General features: G+C 45.8%; 1 protein-coding gene across 4 annotated transcripts in view; it reads left to right on the plus strand.

The window, feature by feature from the left end:
- The window catches only part of PRR5 (proline rich 5), a 62,295-nt gene extending 52,155 nt beyond the window's left edge, over positions 1 to 10,140 (plus strand). For all 4 annotated transcript variants that reach the window (XM_088537373.1, XM_088537372.1, XM_088537374.1 and 1 more), the window contains 2 exons: positions 6,585 to 6,723; positions 9,510 to 10,140. In XM_088537373.1, the coding sequence (XP_088393499.1) occupies positions 6,585 to 6,723; positions 9,510 to 10,060 (690 nt within the window). In that variant the 3' untranslated portion in view covers positions 10,061 to 10,140. The remainder of the gene's footprint in view (positions 1 to 6,584; positions 6,724 to 9,509) is intronic.
- The last annotated feature ends 14,627 nt before the right edge of the window (positions 10,141 to 24,767 follow it).

Raw genomic sequence — 24,767 nt, forward strand, 5'->3', positions numbered from 1 at the left:
TTCTCCCCCTCCATCTTTGTGGTTAAATTAATTCTGGAAACTGGTAATGCTGTCAGTTACTGACCATCTCCATCCCTGCGGTTAAATCATTTCTAGCACAGATTGTTTGTGCTTAAGGGCTATTGCAGACTCTCATGCAGCAAGTTTTTGCGCTGCTGTTGTCAGAAGCAGGCACAGTATTTTAGAAGAAATCCCACACTGTGTATGCCCTATTTCTTCTTTTTTATTTTCCATGCACTTCCCCTACTTATCAGCATTAGTGACAAAATGTTGAATTTTGTGAACTTTTGGCCTTATGCTCTGTGACTGATTTTATGTGCTGTATTTTCCTTGCTGTGATGATTGCAAAAGCTGAGAAGAATCAGTTCTCAATCCGATGACCCCGTGCATAAACAAAGGCCAGATGCTGCCCCAAAATTCAGTGGAGAAAGCTCCAGTTGTATAATACTATATTATAGCTTCTCTATAGGCTTTGCAGGTTGGATTCCCCAGTGGGCAAATGCCAGCGAGGGGGCCCAACGTGTTCATGCGCTCAGGGCATCCTGATTTTGTGTTGGAGCTTTGTTGTATTGCAGTGATCACTAGCAATTGAATGATGCTGTAACACATCCAAGGTGGAAAAGCTGCAGGATATTAAATGTGTGCATAGGAGGGATGCAGATTCCAATGCAAAATGCAGCCTGTCCTTTACTGGGGAGCCTTTGCTCCACAGGCAGCTGCCACCAACAGGGAGAACCAGTGACCCGTTGGTCTCTGCTTCTTGCTCCTGCTAATTCCATGCCTGCACCACATGGCGAGTGCTGCTGTGCTGCTCAGGTTTTGCAAGGCGGGACATGACTCAGTGCGAGGTACTGGTTAATCCTGGCCCGCGAGGGCACCGTGCAGCCTGTCTCCTGCGAGCAAGGCTCTCCTGGGCTGGACTGCGAGGCAGACCTTGCTGTTCCTGTGGTCACCAGCCTGCGCGCAGCATCTGCACACCCCTACCGAGTCCTTGCCAGCAGTGGTGTCCAAATGACATGCCTTTTCACTGTAGATCCATTGGCTGTCTGCCTTGTGGTGTGTCTTGTGACTTTTAATTTCAGGTTTTCCTGTGGGTAGTTGAGCAACTATTAATATCCAGTATTGGCCAGAGTAGCAGCACTGAGTGTGTGTCTCTGTCATACTGTGCCATGCTCTGCCACCAGTTAAGGAAAGCAATGCATTTCTTAAAGCATTTGTCCTTCCTCTGAGGAATCTGCTGCCTTTAAGCAAAAAAAAAAAAAAAAAAAAAGTAACATTTCTCAGCTGTTTTCCAGTGTGGTTAATACAGGGCAGCTCTCAAGCCCAGGACGTGTCTCAGCCGTAAACACTTCCTTCAGTGACTTTCCTTTCATGCAGCACCTGGGCAGGACCATGTCAGCAGGCTGTAGCTCCAGGTCTTCGCTGGGAGGCAGGAATGGAGGCCCAGCAGACCCAGGCTCCTTTTTTAGAGGTGCAAGTACAGTTTATTATGTGGTTAGCTTTTATTATTCTCTCAGTAAAGAGGGAAGTGAAAGGCATCTGACTGAGATGACCTTCTCTGGATCTTACTAGTGGTGGATGTTACAAGTCAGAATTGAAAACTTTAAAGGACCTGCGACCTTTTCATAAATAGTGAGAAAAAACATGAAGTTATTGTTCAGCACTCAGCAGTAGTTTGGTATTTAATAGTGGTTTATGCTTTTTTTCACACACAAAAAATGAGTGAGGAGTAAGTATTTCAGACACAAATGAGCTGCCTGGGGCAACTTCGAGTTGTCCATAAGTGAAGCAGCCTTCAGTAAAGATGAATGTGGGGAGGCTCAGCAGAAGAGCTCAGAGGATGGCCTGGGGTTTGCATACGGCCTAAAAGAGACTCCGGGAGCCCAAGACTGATGTGGGGTACTGGGGCAGAGCAGATGGCAAGGGCGAGAAGTGGAGGGAGGTGAAGAGTTAAAAGAAAAGAAATCAGATATACAAGAGCTATGTCTATGTGGAGATCCAGCTGAGACCCTGCAGTGGAATAGCTTGAAGCACCCAAGAGAAGCAGGTAGCAAAAAGAACAGCCAGCAGCTGAGTTTATTTCCAGCAGCTTGGCCCGAGTGAGACATCCTCTTCAGATATGCCTGATTCTCAGGGGACAGGACAGCTTTAGCTCTAACCTTTTTCTCTCCAGAAATTGTGATTTATATGCTGGATTCTCTTTTCTGCCATCAAGAGGGTGATGCATTGCAAGAATTGTAGGGTAAGTCATACTTCCCCCAAAGTAAACCACCAACCTCCCAAGATTTTAGTGAAGCTAGGGGAAGCCTTTCTTTCCCTTGTGCCTGCTTTGCATCCACTTATGGGGTGAGAAGTGAGAGGCATAAGCAGCGCACGGCACAGAACCTCCCCCCTTTCTGAACCATCGCAGCTTTCACTAGCCAGGCCTTTCCCACAAGATGTTCTGCATCTGCTTACGGGAACACGGGAAGCCCAGACCTCTGGGTCCTGTTTCAGTCTGGCTCTCTAATATTAGAGACATATTAGAGACATACCAGACTAGCAGCAGCCTAAGCAGCTCGCCAGGGCTGTGTCTTTCTTTCTGTCTCTCTTTCTTTCTTTCTTTCTTTCTTTCTTTCTTTCTTTCTTTCTTTCTTTCTTTCTTTCTTTCTTTCTTTCTTTCTTTCTTTCTTTCTTTCTTTCTTTCTTTCTTTCTTTCTTTCTTTCTTTCTTTCTTTCTTTCTTTCTTTCTTTCTTTCTTTTCCTTCTTTTCCTTCTTTTCTTTCTTTTCTTTCTTTCTTTTCCTTCTTTTCCTTCTTTTCTTTCTTTTCTTTCTTTCTTTTTTTTTTCAGATTGCTTCATCTCTGGGTTTTGTTACAGGAGCCTGAGGAAGCTAAGTGGCCAACACGAGGTGGAAAGTGGATGATTAATTTCTGAGACAGCCTGAACACCTCCCTGATGGGCTGAAAATGACACAGTAGCTCTATAGTCATTGGGATGTTTGCTGAGGACTTACGTATTTCTATAGTGCTTTCATTCTGGAAGTGCTCCTGCTGTCAGGTTATATTTTAAGTATGCGTGTAAGCAAAAAGGAAAGGATTTCAATTATTGTGATGAATAAAGATGCAGCAATGTCTGACTAAATGCCCCCCCAGTAAGGGCAGAGCATGTGAGCCATGCAGAAAGTTACATCTGTAAACATTAATCTGAGGCAGGTTTGAAGGCTACATTTGGGAGGGATTCTTCAGCATCCATTTTAGGAGCACAGAGAATTGCTGTAAATTTTAAAAGGAGCCTGTGGGCTTCCATGGTTCACTAAATCCCTTGCTATTCTTCTGGATGTGCAGGGCCAAAAGAAGAACTATCACCCATCCTTTCCCTTTTGATTTCACATAAAGTCCTTGTGTCATTTAAACACCCGGCCAGGGTAGATGCAGGTCAGTGCACCCGGGCTGCCTGGGACGCTCTGACTCGTGAGTTTTGCTCCCAGTGTAGTGGTAGGGATTATGCAGTTACCTTCCAGTGGAGAGGACAGTAACACCTCACTCAGTAACATGCAATCTTCAGTGCATATGACCCTTTTGGGAAGGTTTATGGGTCTGTATGTCAAAAGTAGTGGTGCATTGGATCCTTTTAACACTTTCAAACTGCGACATGCAGTTCTCTTTTTCCAAATGATTTAATCGGAAGTGATGAAGTAAGCAGCCTGGGTGCTGTGTTATATTCTGAAATATTTATCTCTTTTCTTGATGCTGAGTACAGACCCTTTCCATTTGCAAGGATGTGACAGCTTCAGGACTCAAATTGTCACTATCAGTGTCTTGAAGGATGATGGGGATATGGCAGACTCCTGTCGCCAGATATGTTACATTATTAACCTTCCAAATATCGTGAGGTGACTGCTGCATTTCAAACAAAAATCAGGACTTGATCTGAAGTTACTCTCCTCCAGAAGTGCTTAGGCTCTTGCTGCTGTTCGATATTGAACTACTTTGGCCTTCAGTTGAGAGATGAATGGGTCAGAGACAGCCTATGAAAGGCATTTAATAGAGATATTTAACACACTGAAGGAAACAGGAAACTCCTGCTAAAATGAAATTGGGTTCATAGATGGTCACGGTAATATTTTAGAGTGAGTTTTTGCATGTCTGCAGAGCATATTTTGTGCTAAAGATAAGGGTATAGCCTCTGTTTTACTGCTAGTGCTCCAAGTTTTCATTCTTTTTCTCCAGATGATGACATGGCTTCCTGTAAGCTAAGCAGCTAGCCTGCTCCATCTGACTTTTGCTTTACTGCTATATTTTGACATACCAAACAAATAAGATATCAAGCAGTAAGTACAAGAACCAAGAGCTGCCAAAATAGCAAGATAAATAAACCTTTTTATATTGGTGAATTCTAAATGCTGCCATTAGTTTCTCAGAAACCACTATGATGTGGATAAAAATCACAAATTGGCTTTCATCTAACGTTTAAGCATAATTACTTAAATATTTGGGAAAGGATGCATTTAAAAATACATATTTATTATGGGTATATATAGATACACATACCCTTCCCACCAAAACTCCTTGCCCTCCTTGACCCATATCAGCTTTTAAGGCTTTCCCTTCTTCTGGAGGGAAAGGTTTGTCTCCGAATAACACAGCAGAGAGAAATGCAGAAGCGGCTCCATGTTACACATGCACTTTGGGCCCTGCAGCTTGTTGTAGGGCACTGTTCAAGGTGGGCTGCCCCATGCACCGCTTTAGTGCTTTTAGTGCACGGTGGTTAATGCAGGAAGGATCCTGCAGGTGGATGCCAAGACGAGGAGCGGAAAAGAAGCCGTCGCCGCTCTGGTGGAAGCCGGGAGTTTTCTGGCTTTTCAGTGTGTTTTGAAAGCCTCCCGTGAATGACTGCTGGACGGAGGGATCCGAATGAAGGCTGTCTGGGTCACAGGAGGAGGTTTTACACTGTAAAAATGGTATTTTGTGGCTTGAAGGGGAGCAGCTAAGATGCTTAAACATCAGAAAAAGAAATAGAGCCTTAGCCCATATTCTGGCCATGAGCAGTACTGAACACCTTTGCCACTAGCTCTGTATATCATATCTAGGAAGCTGGGTGCGGAGGCAACTGATGGCCTGAGATGTCGGTCTTCGTTACTGGTTCTGAATTTGATATGATCGTTAACTTGCCAGAAATTAGTTTAAAATAATAGGCACACCTTCGCCAAGCCTCCTGAGTTATTTCTAGGTTATTTTTATCTGTTTTTAATTCATTGAATAGCATGGGATCATTCTGCAGCTACCATGGTGCTTGCAAGCTTTCAGCATAAGCCCTTGCTTTCCGGTTTGTATTTGTGAAGCCTGACAGGACTTAGCACATTTCCAAAGATTGTTATTCATTATTTAAAACCCACTCATGAAGCTTCTGTTTCTGCTTGGCTAGCCATTATTTATTACTTTTCATGCACAAACTGCTATTAAGTGGAGGAGCATAAATGTGGCCAGCCGTGTCAGTCAGCCAAGCACCGCGGCCCAGAGGCAAAACACGTCGCTCAGAAACTCATATACTCAAATACTCAGGCCAATATTATTTTTTTGTAGACACTTTTTAGGGAAGCATACCAAGCAGCAGATGCATTTGGACATCAGGATCCTTTCACATAATGAAGCATGTGTTGCAGTTTTACTCATGTGATCCACATAGTTCTGCCTTGCTTCTTTGATAGCAATGTGTTGATTGGGCTTTTAACACTCTTAAATCTGTAATTCTGCTGGATTCCCACCGAGTTTGACATTTATAGTCTTAACTTTACAAAAAGATATGTCAAAATATATATCCTACAGCTGTGCAGAGCCACACTGAAATGTGCATGTGCTTTGGGGAACAAGGGAAATCCTTCATGTGAGTCGAAAGGACTCTGACCAGGCACCAGTAAGTGAAGAGAGACTCCAGCTCACAGCAGCTACCTGGCAAGTGCCCAGACTTTTAAGTCTGCTCCTGGATGGAATGGGATAGTTAAGTGCTGATGGCAAAAGCTTTTGCTATGGGTGAATCTTACCATGAGTGGTTTTAATGTGATTTTTGCCTGGATAACAAGTGCCAAGGAGGTGTGAAAGCCCTTCAGTGTAAATATATATTTATACTTACAAATTCATATTTCAACAGAAGTATATTTTGTTGAAAATATCTTGGAAGAGGTATTTTAGAGTCCTGCATTTATCTTTTCCTTAATCCTGGTGGCATTGCTTTGATGGCAGTGTCACCTTGTGGTACCAGCCTCTGGTGCAGCAGCCGGGGCTGCTCCATCTTTCCTTCATGTAGTCCGTGCGGGTTTATGATAGCCAAAAAGCCCAGTGAGATTTTTAATTGATCTTCACAGAGTTAATCCTGCATTGCCCATGGATGCAGCTTTTTAAACCCCTGGAAGTAGATACTGTCCCTTTCTGAGCATTTATGGAGTTCCTGCGTGGGGATCTCTCCAGCTGGACTCACATCCCTTGGCTTTACAGGAGGAGGAATCAGCTGTAATGAAGAGATTTGCTGTCGCTGCACGCCCATGAGCAAAGAAAACGTGTGGCTCGAGGAGACAGGATTCACCTGGGGTATTTTCTGTCTTTCAGGGGGTTCACGAGTCGAAAGGTGTGACTGAGGATTATTTGAAACTGGAATCCCTGATCCAGAAAGTTGTTTCTCCTTACCTGGGCACATACGGTCTGTATTCCAGTGATGGACCCTTCACACACGCTTCTTGTATTTTGGGTAAGAATAATCGTGGCTTTATCTGACAGAGCACAGAGCGCTTCCCCGAAAGGCTACCCCACACACAGTCCTCCCAAGAGAAGACCACCTGTGCTGATACAGTGTGGCCAGGCCCAAAGGAGGCTGAGCAGGAGGAAAGCACATCATGGTAGCAGTTCTTATTACTTTAAATCCATGAATCTGAGGTGTATCTCAGTTTTCCACTGTACCTTCGATTAAGAAGGTTGACCAAATTTCTAGAGCAGTGAGTAGTGTCTGTTCCCCAGTGCACAAAGACAGTGCAAAGTGGTTTAAAGCCAGAAAGAGAATTTTGCCCCGAGAAGAGTAAGTGCTAAGCCTGCAGACACGCAAAAGCTTTTTGCAGATGGGAAGGTAAAAAGGAAATCTCTGTGCAGCTGCAGAGAAGCAAAACAGAACGGATCCCACATAGCAAGGCAAGTTTGGATGCCATGGAAGGGAAACTTCCTGGTGTCACCTCAGTTGGGCGCTGGAATAAACTGGTTTTGGAGCCTGGAGGAATAATATCCATTACTAGAGGACCTATATACATGTCCCATAAGCACCCATAAGGAGCAGAGTGGGTACACGTGGTCCTGCCTTGTGGTGGAGGGCTGACGAGGTGACCTTGATGAGTCCCTTCCAGTTTATTGTCTGTGATGTCCTGAGCACCGAAGTGTTCAGTGACTCCTGTGAAGGCAAGATTAGGCCTTAGGATGAGGGTCTTTTGAAAAGCCCGTTTATTAATTCGATCTGGTGAAAGTGCAAGGGAAATACTAGCAGTGCAAATCAAAAGGGAAATATGGTAAATTGCACTCAAAGATTTATATGTAAATGCAGCAATAGCCTGCTTGAATGAGAAAGCAGAGGAGCAAATGGGTTAAATTGTGCGTTTTCTATGCGGTCAATTTAATCTGTTTGCTTGTCAGGAATGGTCAATAAGGTAGTTGATTTTCCCCTGAAGCTCAATGGGAAAAATGGTTGCGATGCAATAGGCATTTAAGAAACAAATCAGTTTTACATGAATAAATCCAGGCCAGTTATTTATGGAAAGTGGCTCAAAATTACTACTTTGTATTTGTCACTTGCCATTAAAGGACCGCAGGCCTTTAAATATATTCCCAAGTTGATGTTTTCTGAGTACAAGCTTTTGTATGTGAGGACCAAAAAAAAAAAAAGTACTTAAAGTCTAATAAAATTCCAGTGAAATAGGTTTCACTATAGAGAATAAATGTTCCTTGCAATTGCAGAAGATGAGGTTGGTTGGATCCGAGGGATTTGAGCACAAAAGTCCCTGTACTTTTAAATTAACACATCGAGTTCTGTCCCGCTATTTGGTAGTAGGATTTAAAGCAATATTTTTTGTGGGACTGCTGCCCCCTTTTATTCTCCATCTGGCTAGCACACCTGGCCTTCTCTTCCAGCCCGACCTTGACGTGACCAAAAAGCGAAAGCAAGTCTAGCAGAGTTGCACCAAGAAAACTTCTCTGAATGCCAGATCAACAAGGACAAGGTCTGGAAGTGAACTGGCTCCCTCAATTTTTAGTGTTGAGGAAAAACATCTGCAAAAGGCAGTGTTAAGTGCAGCATATAACTGTCATTTCTGCCGAGGTAAACAGGTCTGTATAACTTTAGAAGAGAAGGGCATTTCTAAAGGAAACTGTATGGGCTGGAGGAGATACCGATATCTGTATCATAATTTAAAGCGGACAGTTTACATCCAGTGGCTGTGGTCACCTTCCAGACTGTCTCTCAGTTCCCTTCCCCAGCCATGTCCCTTCGTGGAGACGGCAAAGTGACAGCAGCAAGGAGAAAGCCTCAAAAGGGAGATTAGTCACACCAACAAGATCATTGTCTTTTTCCAATACAAGTGAGTCTTAGCAACGAAATCTCTCCACCAGTTAGAAAGATTCTCATTCTGATGGAGCTCCATGAGAACACTGCAGTCCCAAGTACTCTCAGAGGATCTCCATGCTGAAGTGCTGCCATCTACTGCTCAGTGTTTGGAAAGAACTCGCTTGGCCAAAAGCAGCATTAATAACATTTCTGTGGGAATGAGTGCAGGTTTGTTGCCCAAAACTGTCGCTGGGGACACTGCAACCCAGCTCACGCCGCAGAATGATCATGGTGCGTTTGCTTGCGTGGCCTCTGAGCAGTGCTTTGAATTTAAGCTTCTCAAAAGTGATCAGTAAGAACTGCCTGCCTCACTCTTTGTGCCCCAGATTTGAAGGGGCCTGATTTTCCGGAGGTGAGTGGTTGGTTCCTTGCTTTTGTGTAGGGATTGGTAGGACACTCTCTTCAAAACAGTTTTGGTTTAATGGAAAGAAATGAGGTTTTGAAAGCACAAATAGGGGTAAAGTGAAATATAGCTTGATTCCTTCAGACCTAGTGCAAAGTTAGCTTTCAGACACCTCTCAACTACTAGAAATTAGTGATAACCTTTACAAGCAAAAATAATTAAGGGCAGATTTCCCATTCTGTTGTTTCTTAATGAAAGTATTTGCAACTCAAGTGACCTACAGAATTTTTCACTGCAGCTGCTGAACTCATATAACAGAATCTTAGATGTTATTTTTTTTAAATAGCCTTTAATTCAGTAAAGGAGTCTAGAAAAACTGAGTCCCGTGGGTAGTTAAAGCCAGGCAGAGGTATTTTTAAAAATTTCCGTCATTTAAGAAAGACTTGCGGTCATTAGGCCATTGACTCTTCTTTTTAAACACCTATAGTTTGTGATACCATAAAAGTGGCACGTGTAGTAGATACTAATCTGAGCCTTTGTCTGTTCCCAGAGAAGCGGTACTTCAGGCGCTCCAAGTCGGGTGACATCCTTGCCAAGAACCCCGTGGTGAGATCGAAAAGCTACAACAACCCGCTCTTGACACCGGTAGCTGAGTACGAGACCGAGGCCATAGCTGCCAACGGCACGGGCATCCGGAGGCACTCTGTGTCCGAGATGACCTCCTGCCTGGAGCTCCAGGGATACTCCAATCTCACCACTATCATGGACAGCGGTTCCAAGAGCTCCATGACGGCCACAAAGAACTCGCTCTCAGGAGACCAGGAAAGGGCCAGTGCTGGTTCAGTGCAATGTTCTAGCAAACTCAACACAGCTGAGCAACAGAAAGGACTGTTTCACTCTATGGATGACCCACATAGGTCTTTTGAGCTGGACAGGGACCCTGCCTTGATTACAGTTCCTTCTTCCAGCCCTGAGAATATAGTGGATCAGATTTTGGAGTCTATCGACTCTGATTCTGAAGGTATTTTCATAGATTTTGGCCGAGGCTGTTCCAGTTCGTCAGCCTATAATGTGGACGTGAACAGACAGAGCATCATGTGAAGGTGACATGGGGGACAACAGATCTCGGGTATTAATATATAATATATGGAAGTTACTAATGCGAGGAGTCAGACTCTGGGCGAGCTGTGTATGCCTAGGCCCAGCCAATCCGTTGCAGGTCATCACCGCTGCACTGAAATACACACCCAGAGGAGAGGACAACAGGTGGGAACATGGGAGAAAAACCCCAGGCACCTCCGTACCCACCCGCCCTGCAGTCTGATTTCTTACTGTTTTTCTAAATGTGGGGATTCACAAACTGAAAAATGTCTGGCATATTGCTCTACTGGCAGTGTTTGCTCGGTAATAGAGCCTACCAAATAGGTTCACTTTTACCTGCTTAAAAGTTCAGGTTGTTCTCTGGACTGTGACATCTCAGCCAGAGCACAGAAACATATCCTTTAAAAATAAAAAATAAAAAAGCCAAGTTTGTGGCCCTTCATGGCACCGAAAACAATGATAAAGAAGTCTTTTAATCTTTTACTGTACATCTTGTATGCACTCCAGCGATGATTAAAATCCTTGAAAAAGGCAAATAAACAGAAATGTGCTACCTGATGCCATGTGAAGGCCCGTGTTTAATGTTCTGTTTCACAGCCAGTGCCTTGTGCCTGTGAGGGAGTTGTCTGCAAACTGGCTCTTAAGACCATGTTAATTCGCCCTTGTTGTACTTACTTAACATCTGCACACTGCCCACTCCTGGAGTGTCTGCTGCGTGGAGAACCCCCAGCACAAGTCAGGTTACGTTTCCTCAGTAAATAAAAACATGCGCTCTTGGCGAAATCTTCATTATATATATATATATATGTTCTTAAGGGAATACTGTAAATTCTGTACTGCTACTTGGGGAGTACAAGCCTCGTAGTTCTGATCCGGAGCACTCTCAGCCCTTTGACTGTCCCTAGCAGCAACAAGCTAGAGCATCCGTGCCAGTGGTTGTACAGGGGATTGATACACGTGATGCTGACTGGAACTGCAAATATTGATTACTATTTTGATTATTTTTTACCTGAGGCTTTTACAGGAAATGAAGACCAATCGCACACGGCCCGTTGCAGGGCGCTGCCTGGGTGGAGGGAGCGCTCGTGGCACCGCTCAGCAGCCCGGCAGGCAGCGTCGAGGGCTTTGGTGCGGGTGCTCCGACATCTCCCAGGCTAGCTCTGCACCACCCCGACATTCACCAAACTTCCACAAGCTTTGACTGCATTTCCAGACTCAAGGCCTGGCTTTTGATACTTAATATCTGTTGGCCTCATCGCTTGATCTTCTGGAAACCATTAGCTCAGTCTCTGCATGCCTTCCTGCCTCTCTGCTGGAGTTTTCAGGTTCCTAATGGATGGGCAGGCTCCCCTTAATACAGAGATTTGAGAAACTCAGCTGAGGAAGGAACTGCAAGAAGGAGGCCAAGGTTAGGTGCCAATTGTGCTGCTTCGTGTCTGCTGTGTTCAACTGCCCCTGCAGGTAGGCACTGAGGTCAGGCTTAAAAGTTCCTTTTTCTCCAAGAATAAGTAACACAAATAAGTAAGTTCTATGCCTCAACAGCCACAAACCTAGCAAACCAGAACATGCCTCCTTGAGCAGGATGTGAGCACTTCCCTATTCTTAGGTCAGAAAAATTGAGTATCTGCAACCTTGCTTGTTCTAGCAGCAGAAAGACCATAGGCTAGCTTTTATTAACAGCACACCTATACAGACTTGGGCAGACGTATACAGACTCAGGACAACGTTTTGGGCAAGAGGGAAGAGATAAGGGGAAAAGACCAAGGCCCAGCCCCAAAAGCTGTGACTACCATCTGTGACAGAGTGGAAGCAGTAGTTAAGGGAACTGAGCTCCAGTGTCTTGTGAGTCACCTCTGGCTGGTGGAGTGTGTGTTCTGCAGCTCTGCTGCGTTAGAAGGAAGAGGCTCTTACTTATCCCCTCTGGAACGGTAAGGATCTGGGTTTCCTGGAGTTGCAGTGAATTAACCTGATGATGCTAAAATGGAATAGGCTGTGGCAGTTGTTCAGAGCAAACTGAGCTTAGTTTGGCTCTCCACAAGCATATGTGGTGGATACAGAAGTCTGCTTTAATCTGCTATGCAAAGGCTTTTCTACTGGTGTAGTTACTGAAGAAGGCGCAAACCCATGCTGAGCAGAGCAGCTCCAGCTGCATCTAAGGCCTGTTTGTTAGTTAGAGAAAACATTATAAACCCAGTAGTTCTGCCAGGAAGAGTCTGAAAACCTGAAGTCAAAGAGAAGTCCCCTCCTGCAGTGGTGATCGGGTGGCTTTCTATCTCTGCTTCAAGTTTATATCAAAATATGTAGGTGGATATGACTGCAAGGTGACAATCTGGGTGTTGCAATTTGGCTAGTTCCTATGAGTGCCACCTGTGTCCTCAAAGCTGAAGCTCTTCCTCCGCTCCATTCCCCAAGGAGTGGCAGTGCTCCTGGTTCCCAGCAAAAGCTGCAGTGGAGCTGCGTCCCAGCACTGCGCTTTGAGCCTCCCGGCAGGTCTGCTTTGGATCTGAGGGGTGCACCCGTGGCTTCGGTTATATATGGGTGTGCAGGGCATGCACTCTGGACTGGGCAGTGGGGCAGGTTATGACACAGGCCCTGTGCATTTATAAACTTGAGGCTTTCAGCTCTCGAGTGCTGCTCCATGGTGGCATCTCGGTGGAGCAGCGCCGCTCGGCTTCAAGGCTCTACAGGAGCATTCCCTGTCAGCCCTTCCTCCCCATGCTAGCATAAACTGAGATACTTCAGAATTGGGGATCCCAATTCCCAAATAAGGTGTTTGCTGCCCCTCCCTGGTTGGGATGGGTTTCCAAGCCCTGTGAGGGGTATACTGCGCACCTGCTGGCACTGTTCTTGCTGTCAGCGCTGCAGGATGAACTCCGCAAGCAAAAGGAGTAGCGACACTAACCCTGTGAGCAGCTGCTAAGCACTGCAGAGAAACACAAGAGCTCCCCGAAGTACAATCAGCGCTAGCAGAATAATTGGTTGCAAATCACGCTACCCAAACAGGGATCGTTTTGCTTGAAAATGGGGGAAATGATTTCCCATTATTCAATTAGTTCCTGGCAAGCTTTTCTGATCGCTGTTGTCACTAGACAAATGTGCTTGCTGGTACCAACTGCTCTGGTAGGCTGCTGGCAGAACTATGAGCTGTTGGAGCTTGGGAACTTATATATGGGCAAGAATAGTAAAACATCTGGGCCCTTGCTAAAATTCGGGTCCAAAATATGCGCCCGCTGTGGCTCGGGGGCTCTGCTCGGGGCTGTGCTCCAAGCATGGGCTCTGCAAACTTGCGACTTCTTGCTCTGCATGACATGGTTGCAAGGGAGACTGAAAAGTGACAACACAAAAACACGTTGCTGTGCAAAAATCCCCGTGTGCTGCCACCTGGGAAAGCCAAAGGGCCTGGCCCTTGGCGGAATGAGGAGGTGGTGGCACGAACTGGCACTCTTCCTATTTTTTTTTTTTAAGAGACTTTCTGTTGCTGGTTAGAGTTTTTTTCCTCCCTTCTAGGCTTTCATCTCCTTCATGTTCCTGAGCTCTGCTCTGCCATGGGATTAAGAGCCGTCACTGAAAAACTCTCCCCGAGTTTCAAAAGTTTGAGGAAAAACCCTCAGATAGCAGTGGAGGTGGTGATGCTGCAAACAACATATGAAGCTCCTTTAATAATTCATAAATCCTCAGCACCAAGCCCTCTAGGAGAATAAAGTTCTTGTTTTATAACTGGAGGACTCTTTGCACCTTTCCCCAACAGGAAAAAACCCCCTCACGCTTCCTCTCATCCCTAGCCCAACGGTGCTGCTCATACCTGAACTCATGTTTTGGAGACTTGCAGGAAGGGTTCAGCTTTGACCCCCTTGTAATGTTGTAATTACTCGGGTGACTTAATACTCTTCAGGCAGGTAACGTGGCTAGTAATTAAGTAGTGGGAGTACCCTATTCTTTCCTAAATGGTCCCTGTGTTGTCTCGTTGGATTAGCAAGCTGGCTGCCCACCTATAACTGGGTTGCCTACCTGAGAGAAAACCAAAGGCCGGGGAGCTGAACAGAGAGAATGGGGAAATGGATGTACAGGCAAGCCCAGCAGCTGTTGGGCTAGTACCAGATGTTTAGGGTTAGTTGTCTTCTCTGGAAATGAGATATCTGGGTTATACTTTCACTAGGGAGGATCTGTGCCTGCACTCTCATGCACAGGAATTGCAAACTCTTCCCCAGTACCATGTCCTGAGCAGGCTTATTGCATACTTTTAAGGTACTGAATAACTATATGGAAATTATCTCTTCATAATATGGGGATAATATTCTTCATTTGTCTTCCTCTTTAAATTGTTAAGTGCATTGTAAATTGTCTGTTGCTTGAAGGCTTCAGGATAAAGTGCACGCAACCAGAGGCAGTGAATTAGGGAAGGTGCGTATTTAAATCAGCAATGCAGCCCTAACTTTTCTGTGTTTAACTTTGCTACTGTCATATTCTTTTGCTGACCTCTGATTTGGCTCTATACATGCTAATTCATTCTTATTTATAATTCACTCCTTATCTCTTCTCACTCCTTGTTTAGCTTTCCTCCTCCAGTCTTCAGTAACACATTTACAGTGACACTAGGCTCCCTTCCTGCAGCTGATTTAATACTCTCAGCTTTCAGCGCTTCATTTTCTTTCTTTTCTTTTCAATATATTCTTGCCAACATCAAGCTTCTTCTTGCCCATTATTCTAAATAGTTTAGGTATCTCTGAAATTTCTCATGTTCTGTCCTTGCTAAAGTCAGTAACCCCAAGGAGCAAATACTTCTACCTCGTGCTTCATCCCTCTTTCCCCATCGCTGAGTAAATATATTAAGCAACACAGCAGCTCCTGAAGTAACTTGTAAGGACTTGCTGCTTATCTGCTGCTGAGGAAAATCAATCCTGCAACCTCTTTACTTCCTGCCCCTTAGACAGGTCTTGATCCATGACAACATCTTAGCTCTGACCTCGTAGCTACTTTTTTAGCAATTCTGTGTAAAAGATCACAGAAAGTCTAACTATCAGTCAGTCCTCCTTTCGCACCTCTTGAGTAACACCTTTAAAAACACCACAAGGCATTACACTTCATTTCCAAAACGGAAAATTTACCTTTCCATGTACATTATGATCTCAATTTTCAGTAATACTCATATTCTTCATGATAATTTGAATATTTTTTCTTAGATACAGAACAGCAAGCTTTGCTGGGGAAGAATCCAAATGCTTAGATTATACCCTCAGGCTTATATTAAAGCACAGGTATTTTATTTGTACTATCTATCTTGTACTATTTGTACTATCCTGTAGTATAGAGTGAGAGTTAGTAGCAGTAGAGCACACAGCTAGGCAACTAGACTCAAGTGCACAAAAGCTTCCTGCAAAAAAAGAGCCCAGATTCCCAGGGCATGTAGACTGAGAGGAAAAAGAGAAGGCTCTTCTGTAGCGCAAACATCCCTGGGCTTCCTCAGGTGCTCCTGCATGCAGAGGGAACCCTCCAGTTGTGATCTCTGAGACATGGTAAATACTTGCTAGAAAATGGGAGGGTGGGATGTTTGCTGGCCTCTGGATTCATCTCCCTTCTCCTCCCTTAAGCCCCGTTAAATCCTAAAGATACTGTTCATGCATAGAATTGTCTTTACGTGTTAAAACTCAAGACAGCAGTTGGAGTTTCTTTCCATCCAAATATATCTGTGGCAGTGCTGGTATCCCTCTCTCTTCCTTGCCATCAAATAAGATTCATCTTTCCCAAAGAGGGAAGAGAGCCCTAGGTCATGACCTAGCAGGGCTCATTGAGAAGGCTTTAAACTAGATTCAAGGGTGGGAGGAGGGTATCATCAGGGAAGCAGATGATAAGGTAGGGGATGGCCTGCCATGCCACTCACAGCAGCCTAGCTCTAGAGGCAGCAAAGGGTGCCCGAAGCCTGGAGAGGGAAAACAGCAAAATATGAGAAGTACTAAAGGACCACGTAGTTGAGTTATAGCTGCGTCAGCTAGAAAGAGAGGGCCTTTGCGAGCCCAACTCAAATGCCCCTATGTAAATGCATGCAGCATGGGGAATAGGGGAACTGGAGATGCATGTGCGATTGTAGGGCCATGATCTCATCGCAATTACTGAGACATGGTGGGACAGCTCTCATGACTGGAACGTGGCCATGACTGGCTTTAAGCTTTTCAGGAAGGACAGGCCAGGAAGGTGAGGTGGAGGAGTTGCTCTTTACATTAGAGAGCAACTGGACTGTATGGAGCTCAGCATAGGGGAGGACGAAGTGCAAACTGAGAGCCTGTGGGTGAGGGTTAAAGAGCAGACCAACAGGGGCGACACTGTGGTGGGTGTTAACTACAGGCCTCTGACCAGGAAGAGGAAGTGGATGAGGCCTTCTACAGGCAACTGCAAGAAGCCTTGCGATCCCAGGCCCTGGTCCTTATGGGGGACTTCAACCACCCTGGTGTCTGGTAGGATAATCACACAGCTAGGAACAGGCAGTCCAGGAGGTTCCTGCAGAACGTTGCAGATAGATAGATAGATAACTTCTTGATGCAGGTGGTTGATAAGCCAACAAGGGAAGGGGCGCCGCTAGACCTGATGCTAACAAACAGAGATGGTCTAGTGGAAAAGGAGAAGGTTGAGGGCAGTGTTGGCTGCAGTGACCGTGAGATGTTGGAATTCATGATCCTGCAAGGAGGAAGCTGGGCAAGAAGTAGGATTGCAACCCTGAGCTTTAAGAGAGCTAACTTTGACCTCTTCAGCTCCTTGCAGGAATCCCCTGCGCCAGGGTCCTAGAAAGAAAGGGAATCCAGGAGAGTTGGCTAATATCCAAACACCACCTTCTCCAAACTCAGGATCGGTGCATTTCTATAAGAAAGAAGCCAAGCAGTGCGGGCAGGAGGCATATATGCAGGGGCAAGGAGCTGTTGTGTAAAATTAATGAGAAAAAGAGCATGTACGTAATGTGGAAGAAGGGCCAGGACACATGGGATGAGTATAGGAACATTGTCAGAGAATGCAGGGATGCAATGAGGAAGGCCAAGGCCCGCTTGGAATTCAAGTTATCAAGAGATGTTACGGACAACAGGAAGGGCTTCTACAAATACATCAGTAGTAAGAGGAGGACTAGGGAAAATGTCAGTCCGCTGCTGAATGGGGAGAGTGCCTTGGTGGTGGAGGATCTTTCTTGCTTCTGTCTTGCTAAGGCTAATCCCCATGAAATTAAATTAAATTAAAACATAGGGAAGAACTTCTTCCCTGTGAGGGTGACAGAGCCCTGGAAGAGGCTGCGCAGAGAGACTGTGGAGTCTCCTTCTCTGGAGATCTTCCAAACCTGCCTGGATGCCACCCTGTGCCATGCGCTCTAGGGGTCCCTGTTTGAGCAGGGGGCCTGGACTAGATAATCTCTAGAGGTCCCTTCCAACCTCAACCATTCTGTGATTCTGTGAACAAATAACTTGTGATTACTGAAAAACACCTCCAATACTTTGAGGGTCTTACACAGGTCAAGTCCTGGATGGTGCTACAAATTCATGGTTCATGGAGATTCTTTCACTGAGCTCATCTCTGAAACCTCCTGCAATCAGCCTCTGCAAACATCCAGCACAGTGCAGGATCTGCCCCTGCTAGTCTAGAATTAGCAAATCAAGGCAAAACAGGGCAAAACCGGTAGCACACTTAACAGAGGAAAGGATCTACGCACTGATGTCTCTAGGCTGCTGTCTGGAAGGGCAGTGCACATCGCACTGTCCAGATTCAGGCTAATCCAACTTTCTGTCCGTGGGAATCACTCAATGACCCAACCATACTGAAGAGCTAATTTGCCAGCCTTCCTATTGCATCTGCCAAGTGTTACTCTGTGTTGTGCGTGGGAGGGGTTCTCTTGGCCCTCTGCAGCTTAAACACTCCACTGTGAACACTCACAGTGGGTGTGTAGGTCTTAGCATAGACAGTAGGAATGTTCAGATATAGCACTGAGTCACTATTGAACAGTCTTTTACATGAGAAAATATGACTTTTCTTTCCTGAAAAAATATCTACTTACCTACTCTTAGACTGTCACATCTTTTCTTCTCCTAGACTTGAACAGATTTTAGATATTTGGACAGTGGTCATGGTTGTGGTGGTTGTTGCCTCCAAAGGATGCTTCAAAGTAAAAAAAACTTAAATTTCTACCATCAGCAAACGCTGGAATTATCTTTCTGTCTTTCTTAACTGGACTGCTCTTATTTAGTGCACATCAGGATCCTACTCATCAGGACCTCCATGACAAAAGCTGAGCCCTCGCTTCACACACTGGGATGCTCCCTCAGTGCTGTACCTGTGGCCAGGCCATATGCTTGAAAAGGGAGAAACAGCTGAAAACAGAACCAACTCAGAACAGCTTTGCTATCTGCTCTGTCTTTCTCATGTAATTTCCCTTTTCGTCACTAACCAAGTTGCTACAGACTTTTCTAGAATTCTGTACAATTATCAAAAAAGTAATGTAATATTGTTGGGGTGCAGGATCTATTTCTGGGGCCCCCTGTTGCATGGCTTAAAGAAAAGCATTGAGGACAGTGGTAAAGATGGCAGGGTTATGTCCCTGGAGTTGAGCATCTCCTGTAGATATTCCTGCTGCAGCATGTGCTGCAGAAGGCAGTTTCTCACCTCACTTGGGCCACGGGAGGGGTACTGTCAAGCAGGCTTCCTTCAGCACCTTCTCCTCTCTCTTCTCCAGGCTAAAGCACATGCAAAGCTGCCCTGAGTGGGGAGCCTGCTCACCCTAAAGGTTTCCTCCTCCAGTAAAGGCCTCGCAGAGGATCGAGGCAATGAAAGACTGGCCAAGTCCAACTTTCAACAAGTGGGCGTGTTTTGCCAGCGTAAGAATCTAAAGGTAATTCCTGGAGGAGGGACCCTTCCTCATACCTTACTGGATAGCAGTCAGTCTTGGGACGAAGATTTTTTTTTAAGTCTTTCTGCAGGATTTCTATGGCCTTGTCTCTGGTTCCTCGGGTGTGCAGTGATATCAAACCTATGCGAGCTTGGCCTACACAGTTCTCTGTTGGGATGAAAGGATCCTGCAGGGGTACTTCTTTGGATCTTTCCACTGAAAAGTGTTCTGAAGTCCAGAATAACTAGGCTATAGCCGTGGATTAGATAAATCCATGTTCTACCGCCAGCCTCTGACCCTAATAGGGTCCTTTTTTTACTGGCAACAGCAACGTTAATGTTTTTTTTTTTTAGGTGGTGCTCCCCCTGCCCCCTTGTCCATAGATGGCTATTGTGGAGGCACAGTGTGCTCCCTGGTCTGGTGTGCGAGTCCTCTTCTCGGATGTGAGCTACTGCTGTGGTACCGGGCTTGGTGCTGGCATGTGCACTGCCTGTATTTGGCACGGGTGGGAGACAACACGTGAAGATTTTACCAGGAGTTAGTTGCCGCTCTTCTTAGGTGCTTCCTGTTTTGACAGGAGCCTGTGCAGTATTCCTGTGTTGCTCTGCAGTCTGGCCAGTGGATTGCACCATTGCTCCAAGTAAGTGTATCCAAAAGCAAGGCAGCATCTGGGAAGCCAGCTCTACCTATATAAAAGGCCTTTCGTGCTCTTGCTTTACAAAGCAACCTGGCAAGTTTTCTGCAAGAAAATCAGTCTCGCCCCAAACTTATTGCTTCAGCTGTGGGTTGAAGGGGCCTAAGAAACATGACAAACTTAATGCCTTGGGTCTGCTCGGAGCTCGGTTTCTATCACACAGCCACTTTGATGGTGACCTGCGCAAGGCGTTGTGGAAGAATTCTGCCTTTCTGGGCTCTCATCTCATGGCTGAGCAGATTCAGAAACTTGAGGAGTTCAGTTAGTTTTTTTGAAAAACCTCAGGGCTGGGGGGAAACAGAGGCAGAGAGCCTGCAGGCTGCCCAGCAGACCTGTCCTAGCCATGGGGGCCATCCAGCCATAGCAGGGCCATCTCCTGAGACATGGAGTGTCCCCTCAGTGCTCAGCTCCACTGATCAGTCTCCTCCAGTGTCTTCAGAGGATCTTCACCAAATCTGACCCACTTTGGCTTACTTTAGCCTCTGGTCTAGACATTGCGTGGGTTGTCCAGTCAGATGCTTTTGCCTTGATTTGTATTTCGGTTGTCTCTAGCCTCCCACAGACTATGCCTCTCTATCATTTGTTTCAACCACGCACTTAGCTCGTTTTACTACAGCTCATTTTGCATCCTGTCCATCACTTTAAAGTCTGTCACGTGTCTGGCCCAAACCAGGCCAGGGAGGCTCCTTTCCGGGTGGCTTTCCCTCATCTCCCTAGGTTTGAAATGGCATGCTGCTCTCCTAAGAGGTAAAGCAAAAAGGTAACTGTGGGTCTTAGTCATGAGAGGTGGTTGGCTACGGAAGTGTGTGGTTGATAACGTCTCTGCTACATAGCATCTTTACACGAAACATACTGTTTTGTGTTTGACAATCACATACGTAAGACACATGGTCTTTTCTGTGTTTTCTGTATGGCAGACAACTTCAACTTGCAAAGTAATTTATGTGTTATTTTTTGTTTTGTTTTTTGTGCCTGTGCTAAAAGGCCCTAACAGATTTGTGTCCTTCATGATTCTGGTCACCTAAGCTGGCCTCCTAATGACTTCCCACCTCATCCACACCCCGCTTTTGTGCCATGGTTCAGCATGGCGCAGAATATTGAAGCTTTTCCTTGTGACATGGTTCCTCCTATGAGTGTTAACTTGATCGCTCACATCTGAAACCTGCTTTGTTCACTCTGTGAAGCATTTTGACAACTAGCCAACCATCAAAGACACTGCTAAGCAAGACCTTAATGGTGATGGTAGTGAGTATGGCTGTGGGAATGGGAGAAGCGGTGGCATCAAGCACATGTAAAACATCAGCAGAAACCCTGCTTTGTTTCAGATGGTGCAGGGGGCTGTCCCAGCTAGGAGACACCTCTTCCCAGAGCATACAGGAAAGGAGTGATCATCGCTGCATCTAGCCATTTGACTCACAAGTAGCTGGTCTGAAGGCAAGGAAACCTTCAAAACAAGCTCAGACTGAGGCACTTAACTCATGTCTGGCATGTGTAGCAAGACATATTCATTGCTCTATAAATGTCCCCCAAGGCCTTGACTAAATTAAAAAAAAAAACTCCAATGAAATTCAATGGAATGTTTGTATGCACAGCAGATACAAGAACCTGTACAATAAATTCCAGTGCTGTTATTTTAAAACATGTGTGGAATGTGTGCTTATTCCACTGAAAACCAAGTACATTGTGCAAATGTGACAGTTATGCCTTGCAGGCATTGTTGAGTTGCACCTTAAGATTTATGATGCCCTTATGAAATGTTGAATTCAAAAAGAATCTGTATCTTAAAAATATATATTCAGTGTGTGTAGGAAGGAACTTTAGCTTTACAGCTTGCCACAGAGCTCTTGTGATTTGTGGATACAGTTTGATATAATTGTGCAGTCATTCTGTGGGATTTGTTGGATGGTTTGGTAGGCTTCCGCTGGTTATTATCAATTAGACTTTTGGCTGTGGTACAGAGAAAGGTCTACAATATTTGTCTGATGATTTACTGAATTTAATATATCTCAGCACATGAGATATATTTTGTGCTTTTGTTTATATGCCATTAAGGGGACAATATAGTAATGTGTAGCAATTGCTTTATGTTTTAGATACCTAGCTTAAAAAGCAAAACTATCTTTAATTTGCTGGTGGTGCTAGATCAACGTGTTTTATACAGTATGAAAATGAATATCAACCTCAGTTCCCTAAACCTTTAGGCATGAAGGGAAGGAAAGATAGACGAAGACAGGGACAGATTTAGATCTCTCCCACCATTTTCCAGGGGCTAGAGATAACTTGGGACAGCATTTTTGCAGTCTGGGTACACTGCCATATTAATCATGCCCTTCGGAAGTTTCTATTATTATTCCTCGTAAATAACCAGCAAAAATAATACAGAAATTCATGAGCTTGTCCAAGGTAGCACAAGCCAGCTCTATCAGACAGTGACAGTGGATGCTTCTGCCAGCTCAACACATCTGCAACATACCATCACATTGGCCAACAGAGCTAACATCAAACACAACTTGCACAGCTGCTGTAATTGCCAAAACAACTGGCCTAAACCCAAAGAAGCAGGTCTGCTTTTCAGAGTCAGAGGAGCTTTTATGGCTCTTCTCTGTTTTATGCCATCTGACAACAACTTAGGAAGAACACAGGCTGAAGACTTTTTCCAAAATGGCATTTAATAGATGAGAGGGACAGTGTTTGACAGTGTTCAGTGCTAGTCTCAAAGCAGGACGTGGTCTTGCACTTCCTGCAAAAGGCCACTCTCTTTCAAGAGAAGGAACAGTGACCCTGGCCAAGCACATAGTTGGATCATGGCTTGCAATCATAGAATGATAGAATATTTAAGGCTGGAAGGGATCTTTAGAGATGATCTAGTCCAACCCCCCTGCACACACAGGGTCACCTAGAGCAGGTGGCACAGGATGGGGTCCAAGCGGGTTTTGAAGATCTCCAGAGAAGATGCCACAACCTCTCTTGGCAACCTGTTCCAGTGCTCTGTCACCCTCACTGTTAAGAATTTCTTCCTTAAGTTCCTGTGGAACTTTTGGTATTTCAGTTTGGGGCCATTTCCTCTAGTCCTGTCGGTGGCCATCACTGAAAAGAGGCTGGCCCCATCCTCCACACTACTTCCCTTGAGGTATTTATAGATCCTCTCTCAGCCGTCTCTTCTTCAGACGGAACAGGACCAGCTCTCTCAGCCTCTCCTCACAGGGCAGATGTTCCAGACCCCTGATGGTCCTTATAGCCCTGCACTGGATTCTCTCCACTAAATCCAAGTCCCTCTTGACCTGGGGAGCCCAGACCTGGACCCAGTGCTCCAGATGTGATGTCACCAGGGCAGGATCCCTTCCCTCGACCTGCTGGAGACGCTCTTCTTAACGCATCCCAGGATCCCACTGGCCTTCTTGGCCACAAGGGCACACTGCTGCCTCATGGTCAACTTGTCGTCCACCATGACACCCAGGTCCTTCTCTGCAGAGCTGCTCTCCAGAAGGTCAGTCCCCAGCCTGTTCTGGTGTCTGCAGTTATTCCTCTCCAGGTGCAGGATCTTGCACTTGGCCTTGTGCAAGGCTTTTCATGAGGTTTCTCACTGACCAGATGTCCAGCCTGTCCAGGTCCCTCTGGATGGCAGCGCAGTCCTCTGGGGAATCAGCCACTCCTCCCAGTTTCGTATCGTCACCAAACTTGCTGAGGGAGCACTCTGTGCCTTCATCCTGGTCGCTGATGAAGAAGTTGAACAGGACTGCACCAAGGACTGACCCCTAGGGAATACCACTAACTACAGGCCTCCAACTAGACTCTGCACCGCTGATCACCATCCTCTGCGCTCTGCCATACAGGCAGTTCCTAATCCATCTCAGCGTCCGCTCATCTCACCCACACTTCCGGAGCTTGCCCAGGAGGATGTTGTGAGGGACGGTGTCAAAGGCCTTGCTGAAGCCCAGATAGATGACATCCACTGCTCTCCTCTCATCTACCCAGCTGCTCATTCCATCAAGGAAAGCTATCAGGTGAGTCGAGCATGATTTCCCCTTGGTGAATCCATGCTGACTACTCCCAAGCACCCTCTTGTCCTGCACGTGTTTGGAGACAACACCCAGGATGAGCCGCTCCTCAGGAAATGCTAAGGTGCAAGGAGGTGTCAGCACTGCACCTGCTGATCTGCAAGTAAAGGTTACATAGCTTGGGAGGTTGAAAGAAGTTCTGGGGACCTAAGGGGATTATCACAGGTTGGTGAGCTCCAGAGCTCTACAAAAGTCCCTTGAGCGATAGCAGATATGCAAAGAGTGACCTGGAAGAAGCAGAGGGTCCTGAGAGCAAGCAGGGGCTCCACAAGGGACAAAGCTACTCCCTGCTCCACAAAGCAACTGGGGAAGAGACTCGCTCCATGAGCTGCTGCCTGCAGCTCTGGAAGGAGCCAGAAAGAAAAGCAACAGCAATGCCACTTAAGCTCGGGACAGACAGTAAGCCCCGCGGAAAGGCCTGTGATTATATATGTGTCCTTTTTTTTTAAAAAAAAATTAATAAATAGATAAGAGATATCTTGAAAAGGACATTGTGCTGGTGTCCCACTTAGCAATGGCTTTGCAATTTTATTCCCAGGAAAAGAGCAGCAGGACAAGAAATCAGGATTTGCACTCCTTTCTCCTGTGCTGGTTGATCCTCGTTGGAGAGTTCACTCCTTCACTAGGTAAGGGTATGTTGCTGTGTGCTCTCCTTTTATGCTTTTTTCTTTTTTTCTGCAAGCCTCTGTGTTTCCCCTCTGGGAGCAGGGGCTAACTTGGAGAAAGAGGCTGTGCAGCTTTATTTTGGACTAAATGTGTGGTGCAGAAGCAAGTTTAAGAGAAGAATAGTTCTGGGGAAGATGAGCAGTTGCACTGCAGCCGTGGCTGCTCCAAATGGCAGCAGTTAAGCCATTGGGAACTTAAGGAAAAATTTCTTAACAGTGAGGGTGACAGAGCACTGGAACAGGCTGCCCAGAGAGATTGTGGAGTCTCCTTCTCTGGAGGTCTTCAAAACCCACTTGGATGCGGTCCTGTGCCACGTGCTCTAGGTGACCCTGCGTGTGCAGGGGCATTGGACTAGATGACCCTAGAGGTCCCTTCCAACCTTAAGCATTCTATGATTCTATGATTCTATGACTGACTTGCGCTTGGTTGCGTGAG

The sequence above is a fragment of the Tinamus guttatus genome, unplaced genomic scaffold (assembly GCF_059628265.1).
Source record: "Tinamus guttatus ecotype Peru unplaced genomic scaffold, ASM5962826v1 Tinamus_guttatus_pri_ptg000749l, whole genome shotgun sequence".
Taxonomy (NCBI): domain Eukaryota; kingdom Metazoa; phylum Chordata; class Aves; order Tinamiformes; family Tinamidae; genus Tinamus; species Tinamus guttatus.